The 15,149-nt window shown below is 39.7% G+C and overlaps 1 protein-coding gene across 2 annotated transcripts in view; it reads left to right on the top strand.

Annotated features, from left to right (window-relative positions):
• Positions 1 to 14,002, top strand: part of cntnap5b (contactin associated protein family member 5b) — a 50,831-nt gene extending 36,829 nt beyond the window's left edge. The window contains exons 14-24 of one of the 2 annotated variants that reach the window (XM_056759563.1): positions 2,343 to 2,499; positions 2,699 to 2,826; positions 3,852 to 4,022; positions 5,051 to 5,269; positions 5,432 to 5,671; positions 6,652 to 6,876; positions 8,892 to 9,025; positions 9,126 to 9,213; positions 9,708 to 9,911; positions 9,990 to 10,055; positions 10,141 to 14,002. In XM_056759563.1, the coding sequence (XP_056615541.1) occupies positions 2,343 to 2,499; positions 2,699 to 2,826; positions 3,852 to 4,022; positions 5,051 to 5,269; positions 5,432 to 5,671; positions 6,652 to 6,876; positions 8,892 to 9,025; positions 9,126 to 9,213; positions 9,708 to 9,911; positions 9,990 to 10,055; positions 10,141 to 10,343 (1,835 nt within the window). In that variant the 3' untranslated portion in view covers positions 10,344 to 14,002. Of the gene's footprint in view, positions 1 to 2,342; positions 2,500 to 2,698; positions 2,827 to 3,851; positions 4,023 to 5,050; positions 5,270 to 5,431; positions 5,672 to 6,651; positions 6,877 to 8,891; positions 9,026 to 9,125; positions 9,214 to 9,683; positions 9,912 to 9,989; positions 10,056 to 10,140 lie in introns of both variants that reach the window. The other variant, XM_056759561.1, reaches the window with a different exon arrangement.
• The last annotated feature ends 1,147 nt before the right edge of the window (positions 14,003 to 15,149 follow it).

The following is a 15,149-nucleotide window of genomic DNA, read 5'->3' as shown; positions in this document are numbered from 1 at the left end:
GGATCATTGGGGAAATTTACGATGAAGTTAAGACTGTTTCCCGAAACCGTAGTTACTCTGTCGGAGATCGATCGTATGAACCAAGTTGGTTCAGCAATCTAGTTGATGATGCCATACAGGTGTTGGAGTAATGATGTCTACGAATAAATACGTTCAGATCAAATTAATGTCAAATTCTGTAAATAACATGCATTGCATTTAACAGAGACTTTAGTTATCCTATTTTGTTAATTGTTATTTTATTTCACGATATTTCATTCATTCATAAATTTCCTCCTACGTCTCCGCCCAGGGATTCCCCAGGGTCCTAGTGCAAGTTGTTTCGTGCGCATGCGCACTTTAAAAAAAACAGTGCTTGTATTTTCTTAACAAACTAAAAGATGTTAAATTAAATTTGTTTGTATTTCGAATTATGGATATATAATGCACTGCATGTTTCTTGCTTAGTTTGTTCAAAGGCATGATGCATGCAAGTCCACATGTCATAATAAAAAAGAACTATGCTTCTAACCACAGTTGTAAACCTGTAGTTCCAACCACGCAACTTTGCAATGCTGTTAGCGATTGATCGTTGGAACGATGGTTTCAGAAAACACTTAAATCGTTGAACTATGCTTCAACAACGGAACTTGCGACCATAGTTGGCTAAAGTTGCTTTTGGGAAACGCACCCCAGAATCTGTGGTAGATGCTCAACATGCGAGTTAACCTCTGAGAAATACATGGTCACTTCCTAGTGCGTTTTATGGTCAGCTAGCATTAATGCTGAATAACATGGTGAACAACATTTCATCAACAGTATGTCATTGACTACGTTTACAAGCACCCTTGTTAAGTGATTATATTAGGATTTTGGCAATACTGCGAAATGCAATCATTCGATTTAAAAAATATGATTAAGCTCATTATCGCAGTTAACATAATCAAAGTAACCAATGTGATGAACGTCGGTTTTAATCGTAATATTAAGGCATGTAAACAGCTTAATCACATTTATGCTGCTCTGATCAAGATTTGCATATGCTTCTGTCACGCACCTTAAGCACAAATTCATGGTAACGTTAAACATTACAGTCTTAAGTGTCACCGTCAACACAACTTGCTGTCTGCAATCTCTTCTCCTTGCTTTCATTCAGAAACAGCGCGAATGCGATGACAGCGTACACCACCGTTGCGGAAACATACAATAATACGGGACAATACAATACAATTTCCATACAATATAAATTTCTATATCCATCACGTCCACGTCCACATAATGGTGTTTTGCATTTGACGCGAATATATTAAAATGATAGCCAGTAACACACACCTTCTGGATCTGAGATTATCGTTTGTGCTGTGTATTATGGCAAATAATCAGACTAATAAAACTTCCATTTAAACGGGAGCAAAGTGGTGTCATGTTAACAAGTTTCTGGCTGGAATACACTACGAGACTTTTAAAATCAGATTTTTTTACAACTAGACATCATACTTGCAGACTTTTTGAAAGTTTCAGATAGAAACACACTAACTGATCATATCTGCAGAATGGCACAGACTTTCTGCAACAAGTCCAGACTGAAAATCTGAGCAAAATCTGATCAAAAGTCTTGAAGTGTATTTTAGCCTTATTTAAGTCCTTACTTGCATTATTAATGCGCATGTAAACGTAGTCAATGATAAACTAAATCATTCTAAACATGTCGGTATATAAATGTTGTTCTTACTGTAAATTGTACATTGTAAGAGGAACAACATTAAGAAATAACGTGTTTTTAACGTAATGGCAATGTTAGCAAAACATTCTTCGAACATATTCCTGTTAGCTCCAGAAAGCACATGTATCCATCATTAAAGAAATCCAAAGGTCTTTAAATAAAAAATAATTCATATTCTGAGATTATTTACTATAGCAAAATTAAAATGTACTGTAAACAAACAAATACGAGTGCTTAATTCAAATAGATGACTTCAGAGTGATTTGTTGTCTGGTGCATGATTTGTCACGAGAGATATAGAGATAATTATAGATAAAAATTTAAGAGAAAGAATACACACATTTTTGTATATAAATGTAAATATACATAGATAGATATAGATAGGAATAGATACAAATATATTAATCATTCATCTATTAAATCAACAGGCAAAACAGTCTTAATCTATAATATTTTGTCATCATTGGTTATCAGTCAACTAGAAACAATAAAATTGTTTTTATTATAATTCGATATTAAAATAGTAAGTATTAAATGGTACATTTCTGTGCATCCCTGCGTTTCTTCCTCTATACCTGACTCTGGTGGTAGATGTCACGTTCATTGGCTAAATGAAGAAACATGTTGTTGTTTGCTCCAGATGGAACGCCCTTGTCCTGGTGGCTGGATCGGGCAGGCGAGAGAAGGACGTACTGGGGTGGATTTCTCCCCGGGGTTCAGCAATGCGCCTGCAGTCTGGACGAGAACTGCATCGACATGAACCATTTCTGCAACTGTGACGCTGACCGCAGCTCATGGTAAATGCATTCATACATCTCATTTCTAAGCATCGATCCCTTTGCTGCACTTTTATAGAATGTGGTCATCTGTATCAATTTTGAACTTGAAGTTTCTGTCGATTGTCATCTTGCCAAATGTTTAGGTTTTCGATAACTGGCGACAGGGGCCCGTTTGCATAAACCTAATGTAAACGCACTGATGTTTGCTTGTCGACAGGGAGAATGACACTGGAGTTCTGTCTTACAAAGAACACTTACCAGTGAGCGAGATCTTAGTGGGCGACACAAACCGTACCGGGTCAGAAGCAATCTACAGGGTGGGGTCTCTCCACTGCTACGGCGACAGTACGTAAGGCTTCCAAGATAAATATTTCAATACGTTACGATTCTTTCAAACGCCTTGATAACAAATATTCAAAGAGATGTATGTTTATATTGACTGTCGAGCTGCAGTTTGTGGTGGATGTTTGTTTACGTGTTCACAACCACTTGTTTACTTGATCATTTTTTTTCTTATACTTCAAGATTACCTCGTAAAAGCGTATTTTGACAAGATTACCTTTATTGGAAGATCACAAGAAAATGAGACTGAGAAATAAAAACAATTCTCGTAACAGTGCAGCAGTCAGAAATTACTTTAAAGGGGTCATGTGACACGGCTAAAACGAATATTATCATTTGTTTTAGATGTAATGCAAATGTGTATACACGATTTAAGGTTAAAAAACATTGTATTTTCCACATACCGTGCATGTTTGTATCTCCTCTTTGCTCTGCCTCTCTGAAATGTGCACATTTTTAACAAAGCTCATCGCTCTGAAAAGCGAGGTGTGCTATGATTGGCCAGTTAGCCAGTGCGTAGTGATTGGTTGAAAAATGCAAGCGTGTGACGGTAATGTAACGCCATATTTGGATCATCAGGTTTCAAAGCAATTGTACTGACAGGTACGCCCACCTTACTTGCGAATACATTTGGGCGGTCTTAGTCAATTCATACCACGAACTGACGTAGATTTGTGGGGGTTTTGTTACACGAGGCGTTTCAGGCAGGTCTGGGTGAGCATTCACTTTTAAATAGAATGCATCTTTTGTTCCCAAACTTTAATGTGAGCAATTTTACATGTCTAATACATGCATGGGCAACGTATAACATACCAAAGACACATGGAAATATGTATTTGAGCCATATGACCCCTTTAACAATGATTCATCTTAGGCAAGATTCTGAAATTAACTTTCTGACGCCTTATGTGAGCAATGATTTTCAATCGCTCTTGCCTAGAGACATGAGACTCCTACAACTCGTGGTCATTAAATATTGAAATAGGAATAATCCAGTTTAATTTAATCGGAGTCTCCTGTGACCTCAGGGTTCCTGTGGAATTCTGCCTCCTTCTACCAGGAGTCCTCGTACCTGCACTTCCCCACGCTCCAGGCCGAGCTGAGCGTCGACATCTCGCTCTATTTCAAAACAACGGCTCCTGCAGGTGTCCTTCTGGAGAACCTGGGCGCAAAAGACTTCATCAGACTGGAACTCAGTGGTACGTCCTAACATACCGATCGATAGACACTCAACGAAAGGCTTTCTTCCGCAGAACACAAGAGAACAACACTGACCCTTTTTGACTTCCATTGTATTGGACACAAAACCACTGAGACATTTCTCAAAAGATCTTCTATTGTGTTGCACAGAACAAAGAGTCACACAGGTTTGAACTACATAAATAATGATGAGAGTGTTTTTTTTTTTAAGGGAACTATCCTTTGAATTCATGAACATAAGTAACACACGTGTGGAAGGCACTCAAATTCAATAGCATGTCATTAGCGTTTCCTCCCAACCGAAAAAGGACGCAGCCAATTTCACTCAAAAGAGCCCTTTTACTCAACAGTGCGCTGTGTTGTGTTGCCACTGAAATCGTCGGCTGTGTAATTACTGTACACGGTTCACCAAGGCCGTTCATCTTCATCGCACCGCCTGCCTTTTTTCAATATTTTCCACCAACTACAAGGGCTATTCTTCCAACCAATGTTCCCCGAACACGACACGCGCATACAAAAGAGACGATTACACCGTAAACATGAAAATTGAAAGGGCTTGGCTCACCTTCAGAGGTTGCCTTCAGTCTCCCGGGTTAGGTTGGACTTCATCCGTTTCACTTCAAACAGATTAAAGGGATTGTTTGGCCAAAAATAATTTCGCCCTCGTGTTGTTTGAAACCTGTGACCTGGAACACAAAAGAAGATTTTTGGAAAAATGTCTCTGTTGTTTTGTGTTTATACAATTGAAGTCGATGGGGCTCCGTGTTGTTTAGTTACCGACGCTCTTCAAAATATCTTCTTTTGTGTTCTACAGAATTATAAAAGTCACACAGGTTTGAATTGACATGAGGATGTGTAAAATGGTGAAAGAATTGTCATTTTTTTCTCTTTAAACTTCATAACCCATTGTAGCTGCCTGAAAATATGATATATTTAAATTTAAAACAATAATGAAAGCAACAATGTCCTATTGCGTTTAATAATTTGTCACGTTTTTCTCTTTCCTGCCACAATACGATTCCCACAGCTCCCTCCGTGGTAACCTTCGCTTTTGACGTCGGGAACGGGCCGGTGGTCTTAACGGTGAAGTCTCACGTGCCATTGAACGACAAGCAGTGGCATTACGTGCGAGCGGAGAGGAACGTGAAAGAGGCGTCGCTGCAGGTGGACCAGCTGCCCTTGCGCTTCCTGGAGGCTCCTACCGAAGGCCACACCCACCTTCAGCTCAACAGCCAGCTGTTTATTGGTAGGCACTGCCACGAGTGACAGCTTCGTGCCGACGGGGGGCGGGAGAATAACACCCCTATACCTTCACACAGATGTTGTTTGTATGCAAATCTTTGGAATGTAAATTCGGTGTCGATTGAGATTGTGAAAAGTTTTGGTTTTCTTTATGGTGTACCCACAGGAGGCACGGCATCTAGACAGAGAGGGTTTCTGGGATGTATTAGGTCGTTGGACATCAACGGGAATACCCTTGATCTTGAGGAAAAGGCTAAAATGACCCCCGGGGTCAGTTTAGGCTGTCCGGGTCACTGCAGCAGCCAAAACAGCTTGTGTCACAACAGGGGGAAGTGTATCGAAAAAAGCAGCGGTTACGTCTGTGACTGTACGCATTCGGCCTACGGAGGACCCAACTGCAAGAAAGGTGTTTTACTACATCATTTAATTTTGTCCATCTCTGTTCAAATCTTGTATTTGACTTTTTCTTCTGAGGAACACGAAAGAGATATTTTGAGAAATGTCTCAGTGGTGTTGTGTCCATTCAGTGGAAGTCAATGGGCATCCAATGTTGTGTGCTTACTAACGTTCTTCAAAAGATCTTCTTTTGTGTTATGCAGAAGAAAGTCAGAGTTTACTTGTTTATGTTTGGCTCATTTAAAAGGTTTCTTCCGTGTTATATCCTATGGGTTGAGGGACCAGTTTTTCATCAAACGCAGTTTTACCTTCAGTAAACTCACCGACGTATCAAAGAGCGTTCCAGCGAGAGGACGTCTGAGAGCTCAGCAACCTTGATTTCTGAAGACAGCGGCGTGCTTACACTCGCACCTGATCAAAGCAGAGCAGGATAAAACACGAGATATCAAGTGCAATTCTGCCAGTCCTGTCTCTCTCGCTCTCTTCGTACGCTGGCGCGTCCGTGACCGCGAGCCGCCGTTGTTTGGGTGAATTTTCCTCAAAGGGCTGAAACCTGACCAGTCCCAGCGGGTCCGTCCCTGCCCATCACGCTCAATGCTAGACCCTCCCTTCCATCAATACACCCTTTATCACATTTGATCCTCAGATATGCCAGACAGCAACCCATTCAACGCTCGCTGAATGAACGTGTGTACTTGGCATCTCTTTCTCTTTATTGGACTCCAGAGAGATGATGTTTCTGTTCAGATAATATTATGAGTAAATGAATACCGAGTGATGCCTGGGGGTCAGTTGAAGTCCAGGCATAATTTTGCATTCATTTAAAGTTAAATCTTTCCTTTCCTCGCTTTTTGGAGTCCGGCCATTTAGCGTCCTTGCCGTTCGACAGGCTATTAACATGCAAATGAGGAATGAAAACACGGCCAATCGCCTACTCAGATCTGCCCGCCGGCGCAAACGTTCACCTGCTTTGTTTTTTTTACCTTGCAGAAGTTTCCGTGTCCTTCGAAAGCGGCTCGTCGGTGACCTACACCTTCCAGGAGCCGTTTACCGTGACGCGCAACCACAGTCGCCAGTCTTCGGCCATCTACGCTCAGAGCAGCAACTCACGAGAGAGCGTGGCCTTCAGTTTCCTCACCACGCAGACGCCCACCATGCTACTGACCGTCAACACATACCATCAGCAGTACATGGCTGTTATTCTCGCTCACAACGGTACGTGCATTAACGTTGCATTTACTGTATTTGTCACAAAGCAGAAATTTACAGTATATGTTGCTTGTGTAGGTCATGTTGTACAAAAGAAAGAAAAATAGATCTTTTTATGGGATGTAGCGGCGGTTTCCCGGACAGGGATTAGTTTAAGACAGAACTAGGCCTTGGTTCAATTAGGATATTTAAGTTGTTTTTAAAAAACATACTTAAAAAACATTACTGGTGGGCATCTTGAGACAAAACAATCGCACTGATATATTTAAACACTTGGTGGGGTAACAAAGAAATTACATGAATGTGTATATATACACTCACCTAAAGGATTATTAGGAACACCTGTTCAATTTCTCATTGATGCAATTATGGTGGTGGTGTTATGGTGTGGGGGATGTTTTCTTGCCACACTTTAGGCCCCTTAGTGCCAATTGGGCATCGTTGAAATGCCACGGCCTACCTGAGCATTGTTTCTGACCATGTCCATCCCTTTATGACCACCATGTACCCATCCTCTGATAGTTCTTCCAGCAGGATAATGCACCATATCACAAAGCTCCAATCATTTCAAATTGGTTTCTTGAATATGACAATGAGTTCACTGTACTCAAGTGACCCCCACAGTCACCAGATCTCAACCCAATAGAGCATATTTGGGATGTGGTGGAACAGGAGCTTCGTGCATCCCACAAATCTCCATCAACTGCAAGATGCTATCCTATCAATATGGGCCAACATTTCTAAAGAATGCTTTCAGCACCTTGTTGAATCAATGCCACGTAGAATTAAGGCAGTTCTGAAGGCGAAAGGGGGTCAAACACAGTATTAGTATGATGTTCCTAATAATCCTTTACGTGAGTTGATTTATATATATATATATTATTTATGAATTATGTTTATATTTAAATTTAGTTATTAATCATACGCTTTTATCCAAAGTGACTTACAAATGAGGTAAACAATGGAATATAGGATTAGAATATATATTTTATTGTATATTTATGTAACATTTAACATTTTAAATATTTGCACATTTATCAAAACTATGGAGTAACAAAAAATAAAAAATTTAGCACCTTTGCCTAGAAATGGTATAAATGTTCACCTAATATTTTATGACGATTTTTTGTGCCTCATCTATTCTGGGCTCTTTTCGGCAGTTTTTTGTTTATGGTTATCGCAAGTCATTCATTTCAAAGCATTTCCATCTGTTTCAATTGTACTTTTATAATGAAATAAACTGAAATGTTTGTACAGTCACATTTTTGTCTACAAAAGCACTTTTTGTTGTACTTGTTTGACCCTAAACTTTTGTGACTAATGTGATAATATTTTTTTATTTATAATTTTTCATATGTTGACTTTATTTAAATTAAGATCTCAAAATAGATGTTAACTCCTTAATACTTTTTGAATAATATCTCGGGAAAAGCCTCAAGAGTTACCAAGAACTTATTTACATTGAGATGTTTCTTTCTTTATAATGTGTAAATTTGGGACTTTTTTAAACAAAAAAGCATTTATCTACAAAGTCAAATGGGATGCAAAAACGTTGAAGCTTGTTATCACAAAACTGCTCGGAATTCAGATAGAACATTATAATTTCATGGCGACGATTTATGTTTTTTATTGTTTTGGTGAAATTACTTGCATTCAAAAATGTGGAAGAAAGTAAAAAAGGAAACCTAAACCTTTTAACACATACAGTATGCGCATTTATGTGTTTGTTCTGTAATGACACATGCGGGAGAATCACAGGCCGGTAGCAGCCAATCAGGGCTGTCCTTTGATTACAGTAAAGCTGTGGGTGATTACCGCGGCGATGATGATGATAATGGTGTTGTTGATGATTGGAGAGGAGCATCTTTTCTTGCGATTGACATATTTCACAACAGCGGTCAAGAACGCAATTACCCTCATCAGCGAGGAACGTAATGAGGCATCCGAGAGCGCTTCCTATTTGATTCTGTCACTCATGTCGCACATTTCCTGTCCGTCTCGTGTCTCGTTGGGTCCCACAGGGAGTTTGCAGATCTGGTATCGCCTGAACAGGGAGAAAGAGTCGGACGTCTTCACTCCGGCATCTGCAAACCTGGCCGACGGACTGCTTCATCGAGTGCAGATCCACAGGGAGGGAAAAGACATGTATGTACAGGTGAGTTGCCATTTGGTTTGGCCAGTTGGCTAGATGTTTATATTTACTACGTTTACTATAGCACTTCTCTCTTTTTCTTTCTCATTCACTCTCTTTCTAGATTGATAGAGATACCAGTCTGAAATATGGCCTGTCTACGGACAAGGAGTTGATCACGATAAGGTCTTTGACATTGGGGAAAGTCACAGGTAGGCCTTTTAATTAAACTCCAAGATTAAAGCTTTGGGTGTGAAAAAAACGCAGTCTTAACTGAGTAATTCGCAATTGCAGACCACCTTGAGATAGTTTGATAGGCAAAAATCCTTCGTTTGGACACGTTAGCAGCACAGACGTACAATGTAAAAGGATGTAGAAAACAACACAAGTATTCTTGTATAATTATACAAGACTAATATTTTCCAAATGCCCAGATATGTTGATACGCATGCACTCTATAAACAACATAATCTGTGTTATTTCTTGGATAACCAAATGTTAACACTTTACAAGTGTCACTCAATAATTCTTAGACTCCATTAAAGTATATTAAAACCTTATATTTGTACTTTTTAATATAACTTGACTAGTCGACCTTACTTGGTATCATAGGACAAATGTTGATGAGTCGTTTTAGTCATTTGTCAGACGAATTGTGAACTTTCTGTCAATCACATTAAAGACTCCGCCTCCTTGCCCCTCAAAGGGAGAACTGGCGTCGACGAGGAGGTGCTTCAGGCTGGGTCGAAAGGTTTCGTCGGCTGTCTTTCATCAGTTCAGTTCAATCATTTGGCTCCTCTCAAGGCAGCCATTTTGAACCGAGGAAGCTCATTGGTCAGCGTCCTCGGTAACCTTGTCGAGTCGAACTGCGGCGAGCTGGCGGATAAATCCTCATCCAGATCGTTATCAGGTTGGTTTACAGTTAAAGATTGAATTCAAGGTAATTTTTTTATATCACTTCCAAATCTCTTTTTCATTTTGTTTTCAGATCACGCAGACACAGGCAAAAAACTTCACCCTAACGTTGGCCAAAACGACTCTGCTGTTATCGGAGGTACGTGCTGTGCAATATCTGTAAATATATCTGTTTATACATATATGTTTTTTCAAACTATCCACTTATTTATTGTGTCTTTTAGGTTTGATAGCAGCGGTGGTTCTTATCGTCCTCTGCGCCGTGGCTGTGATGACCCGCTTCCTGTATCGTCATCGACACGATCGCACCCGGCAGATGGCCCCAGTCAAGGAGAAAGATCACCAGCCCAGGCCAGAGCACAGGTATCGAGCCGAGCTGGACCTACACAGCGCCATGAGAGATAGCAGGAAAGAGTACTTCATCTGACCTGTGACGTCCAAACCCATGACCCCCGCCGAGTCGTTCTGACCCTGCCTGCAACGCCAACCCGGCGGACAGGAAGTGGGAAGACGGCTGAGCCGTGTGGACACAGCCAGTGCCCTTCACCTTCCCAAACACTCTCTTAGCATACAGGATTCAGGGAATAGATATTACCGTTGCAGATATTAGTGCCCTTAATAGGCTCCCAGGCAGGGCGGGCGGTCGGAAAGGGTCAGAAATGAGGCACAGGATTTTTCGGTGCCTACTGAAAACTAATACGACAGGCCCAAGGCACACGGCACAGCCAGATTACATTTCTACGGTGACGATATTGGATATTTACGACTGCTAAAAAACGATGGTGGAATTAAGACACGCTTTGTCTTGACAACACTGGTTCTTTGCTGCAGTCAACACCTTTCCCAGAGTTAAAAGATCAGGTGGCTTCAAAGCTCTGGAGCTTTACACAAACATGGCCTTCAGCCCTCGGCGCACAACGGAGAATCAAACATTTGGAGCGACTCTCTTTTGCTTCTAGGGCTAATTATTTAACCACACAACAAAGAGATTATGGAAGCGCTTGCGCGCACACGCGCGAGTCACCCTGGCAGACAAACAAACGCTTGCCGGTCTTCGGTATGCCGGCCGTGACAAATCCGACGGCTCTGGTGTTTTACTGATCCTACGCAATGTGTTGTTCAGCCACCGGCTAGCTCGATGTTCTGATGCAAATAAAATAGGGTGATGTTACCAGCGGGTCTCCTTCACTTCCTCTGGTTCTTTGTGGCGCATTCACTTCCTGTTTTTCTTTTTAAAGACAACATGAAATGGCATTCGCAGCGTATTTTGTTTTTGTAACAGATAATTTTTGAATAAAGGGATATTTATTATATAGATGATTATTATATAGATTATTAAAGTGGGAAATCATGTAATGTAGAGCGGGGATTTATTTAATCTTCAGGGGATGGAAAACGAAATTTACTGTATCGTATTATTTTTTGCCACCTACCTTTACGGTCTTTGTCACATCATCAGAGAATAAAAGTTTTTACATTTTGTTAAAAGAGATTTTTTTTGGAATAACAAACAGTGATGAATCATGCACACAAACATTTATTAAAAATGTAAAAGCAAATCTTTTGATTTTATGTTGTCTTTAAACTCTTTCATTCGCTTAGCCAATTGCATCTCTTTTTTACAAACTCCAAATCAATATCAGCGTCTAGACTTATATGCGCTTTCATTTACAACATATGGATCAACATTCTTCTTTGGTGCAGATGCATCATTCCTGTCAACCAAACATAATCTTGATTATTATTAAAAAATGATTAGTTGACATGAATGTTGTTTCCGAAACAAACAGGATGCTGAACAAATATTCCACATGCAGCACAGCTGTTAAATAACTTCCCCAATGTGCACAGAAATGAACATAATAAATTGCACGTGTCACAAGTGTAAAATTTGGCAGGCTGAGCAGTTGGAAATGCAATTCTATTTAATCACAAATGAAGGGCGGGATGCACGTTGAAGATGTCCGACCATTTCACGATAAACTCTGAATTTATTCCATACTGGTGGGTCTGGATTCTTTTTCAGCAAGAGTAATGAAGCCCAAATATCATTCACACCCAGTTAAAGGTTGGCAGGCCATTCCTGCATGAACCTAAAATATGCCTTCGATCATATTATGATTCCTTCTTTGCCAACATACCGACATGAGATGTAATCCAAATATAATTGCTTCCCGGGCCGAATGCGAAGAAAAAACACTCTTAACCAGATAGCGTACCAGAGGGTCAAGATGTACAGATTCCTCTGATGATACCCAAGCGCATAAGAGAGAGGCTTCAAGGCGTTAACTCATCATCGCCCCACCCAACCCCCTCATTTGTCATTTTCAGTGGAGCCCCGGACAAAGAATCAGTAATGTTAGATATTTATCTAGCTCTGATCTATGTAAATGTCACTCCCGCAATGGCATGGAGATGATGGATCCTCATTCAAACAGCCCTGGGCTCAGAACCGAGTCTGGTGTACGGCTAAATCCATCTCGCCGTAGATAAACACCAGCAGGAACGGACCGTTTCTTTCATTCGATTACGGAGGATCTCTCGGAGGTAGTGAATATGGGAGCTCGGATATTAATACTTCTGAAAATGATGCACAGCCGAGGCAACTTCAGCAGCTCTGAAGAGTTTGAGATGTGACGTTTCTCAAAAAAACAGATGTACAAACTGAACAATCTGTGGAAATTCTCTTTCTCGTTGAAACTGGAAATAAGTGTCGGACATTAGGGGTGTCATACTATAGCGATATTGACCATAATCGTAATATTAAGAACCGTGATTTTGATATTGTGTAAATATTACACATGAAAGTATCGTCAATAGTTCAGCGCTAAGATCTGGTTGATACTTAAACATAACAGTTTGCGGTTTTACAACTGTTTAACATTTTGCCTTAAATGCCACAATGGTTACAAATTTATTCTCCATAAACTCCTATTAAGAATGTGATACATCGCCAAAATTAAATAAAGATTAATGTAACTGAAAACATCATTTATTTACGTTTTAATAGACACTGCGATTCCATTGACGCTGTGTGGGTTTTTTGGCCACGACAGTTTTCTATATTGAAAATCTGATGTTTCGACTGCTCTGTTGGGTTATACAACCTAATCTCACGGGAATTTGTAAATATTTTACATGGTAGCTAATTGTTATAAATTTATACGATGTGAATCGTACCAAAGCGTATGATTATTTGAAAAAAGTAAGACTGAAGCCCCTCCCCCGAACCTAAGCATCACTTGCGTCAACGCAAATCGTACTAAAAGAAACGTATAAGATCGTACGAATTCATTCAAACGAGCCACCTCAAAATTGAGTTACGAATTGCCGTGAGATTGTGTAGGATAAGGAGATCCAATATTGATTCAATTCCATCATAGCCATGAAGTATTATTTGCTACTTGCTAGTTGTTTACAGGTGGTTTAATGCTAATTCACCCTGAACTGACAATTTTGGTGTTTTTCTTGTTTGTTCGTGTTTGTCAAGTTAGCCTTTAAGGGTTCTGTCTAGAGAGCATTTGATTGGACAAAATTCAGTTCAGCGCAAGATGAATCATCAACAGTTTTTGTTCGCCTTCCCGAAAAACAACCGTAAATTCTAAATGTGTATATCCGCTTAAAGTCCACATATGGATTAAAATGAAATTTAATAGGGCATGCAAGGACATATGGTACATACCTGGTACATTGGTTGTGTATGAAATGTGAATAAATCCAATTACGATAGATCAGATGTATACACCGAAAGCAGGAATATGCAGTAGTCGTTGTTCTTTTTGAAGGATCATATTGTCGCGTTGGAAGCCGTGGTAGTTGTCATGTCTCTTTTTGTAGATGTCCGATTTTAGCTGAAACTCGCAGAATGCGCACACCTCTATTTTTTGATAACAGAGATACCATGAACATCCAACGTGCCAGGAAGCCTTTCCCACAGCGGATCTGTAACGCTGTTATCTGGACAGTTGCATTGCCTCGGTTAGCACGAACGTGGATGAAATCAAAACAAAAACCAGACGAAGTTCAGCTGCCTTTAAACTGCATTATCTAGTAAACATGATTCAAAACTCAGACTATCAAATACAATTATTTATTAGAAGCTTTATTTTTTATTGTTCAGTCTAGATGTATTGTACATAAATGCATATTTATTATTATTATTATTATTAATAATAAACAGATTTTTTTTATAGTTTTATGTGCTATATTTTTGTGTGTCTATTATCTGTCACCTTAATATGAGTGTATTTGGATTAGATATGTTAAAATCGATCTTGACATGTGTTGCGAATCTGTTCTGCTTTTGACAGGATTTTTGTTCTCATGGGCTTATATTCATTAAGTGTGAATGGCTGGTAAATTGTTCGACGCGACAGAAATGCCGGAGTTAAGTTACTTGGGTTGAGTTAAGGTTAGTAACTCGGCACACTGCTTAACGTTTTGAGGTTTTCTGTCCTAACTTAAATAAAAAAGGTAAAAAAAATGCTTTAGACCAGTAAGAGCTATAAGCGTTGACTGTCACAATTTGCTAAAGCAATAAGTTTAATTTTTATAAAAATCTGGTTCAACGTTTACTTACAGTATTGGTAATCTCCAAATGAAAGCCATCTTTATTGCAAGAGTGTGAGTCAAGTTTCTTCATACAAATGCAACTCAAGCTTCATTGTAATTCATTTTGCGTTCAAACACTGAATACGAGAGAAACAGGAAATAATTCAAGGTCTGTTAAAAGCTTTTGGAGGAGAATTGGACATTCATCCATAATACTCCGTTTGCAGACAGCACTTCGGAGACCGTATCAGTTATCCGAGCGTCAGGGAAAATAAAGCCCAGGTAAATGTAGAGAGGTAATTCTGAGTCCCTAATGCAGAAAGACAGACGGAAAGATATACGGTGTCAACAGCGACCATTTAACAAGTTGTAGGACAAAAGGTTGAGTGTATCAGCTAACAGACAGAAAACTCCAGGTCTTTATATTTTCACTTTTCGATCTGTTGTGGGGGAAGACAAGGCGAGAGTCATGTCGACATTTTCGTTTCATCATTTTTACTTGTATGATTTCTAGATCTAAAACAAATATTTTCAGATAAGTGTATGCTCTTTTCTATCCATATAGATGGTTTTTTCGGGGGTGTACGACTGAAGAGAAAGTTTGATTATTCATGACTGTAATGATTGGAATGGTTGAATATACTGTACGGTATAGACATTCACAGATCCCTGTACAGAATTT

This window comes from Triplophysa dalaica, chromosome 10, assembly GCF_015846415.1.
Source record: "Triplophysa dalaica isolate WHDGS20190420 chromosome 10, ASM1584641v1, whole genome shotgun sequence".
In the NCBI taxonomy this organism is placed as follows: domain Eukaryota; kingdom Metazoa; phylum Chordata; class Actinopteri; order Cypriniformes; family Nemacheilidae; genus Triplophysa; species Triplophysa dalaica.
The sequence above is the reverse complement of the archived record's forward strand: the minus strand, read 5'-3'. Positions and strand labels throughout refer to the sequence as shown.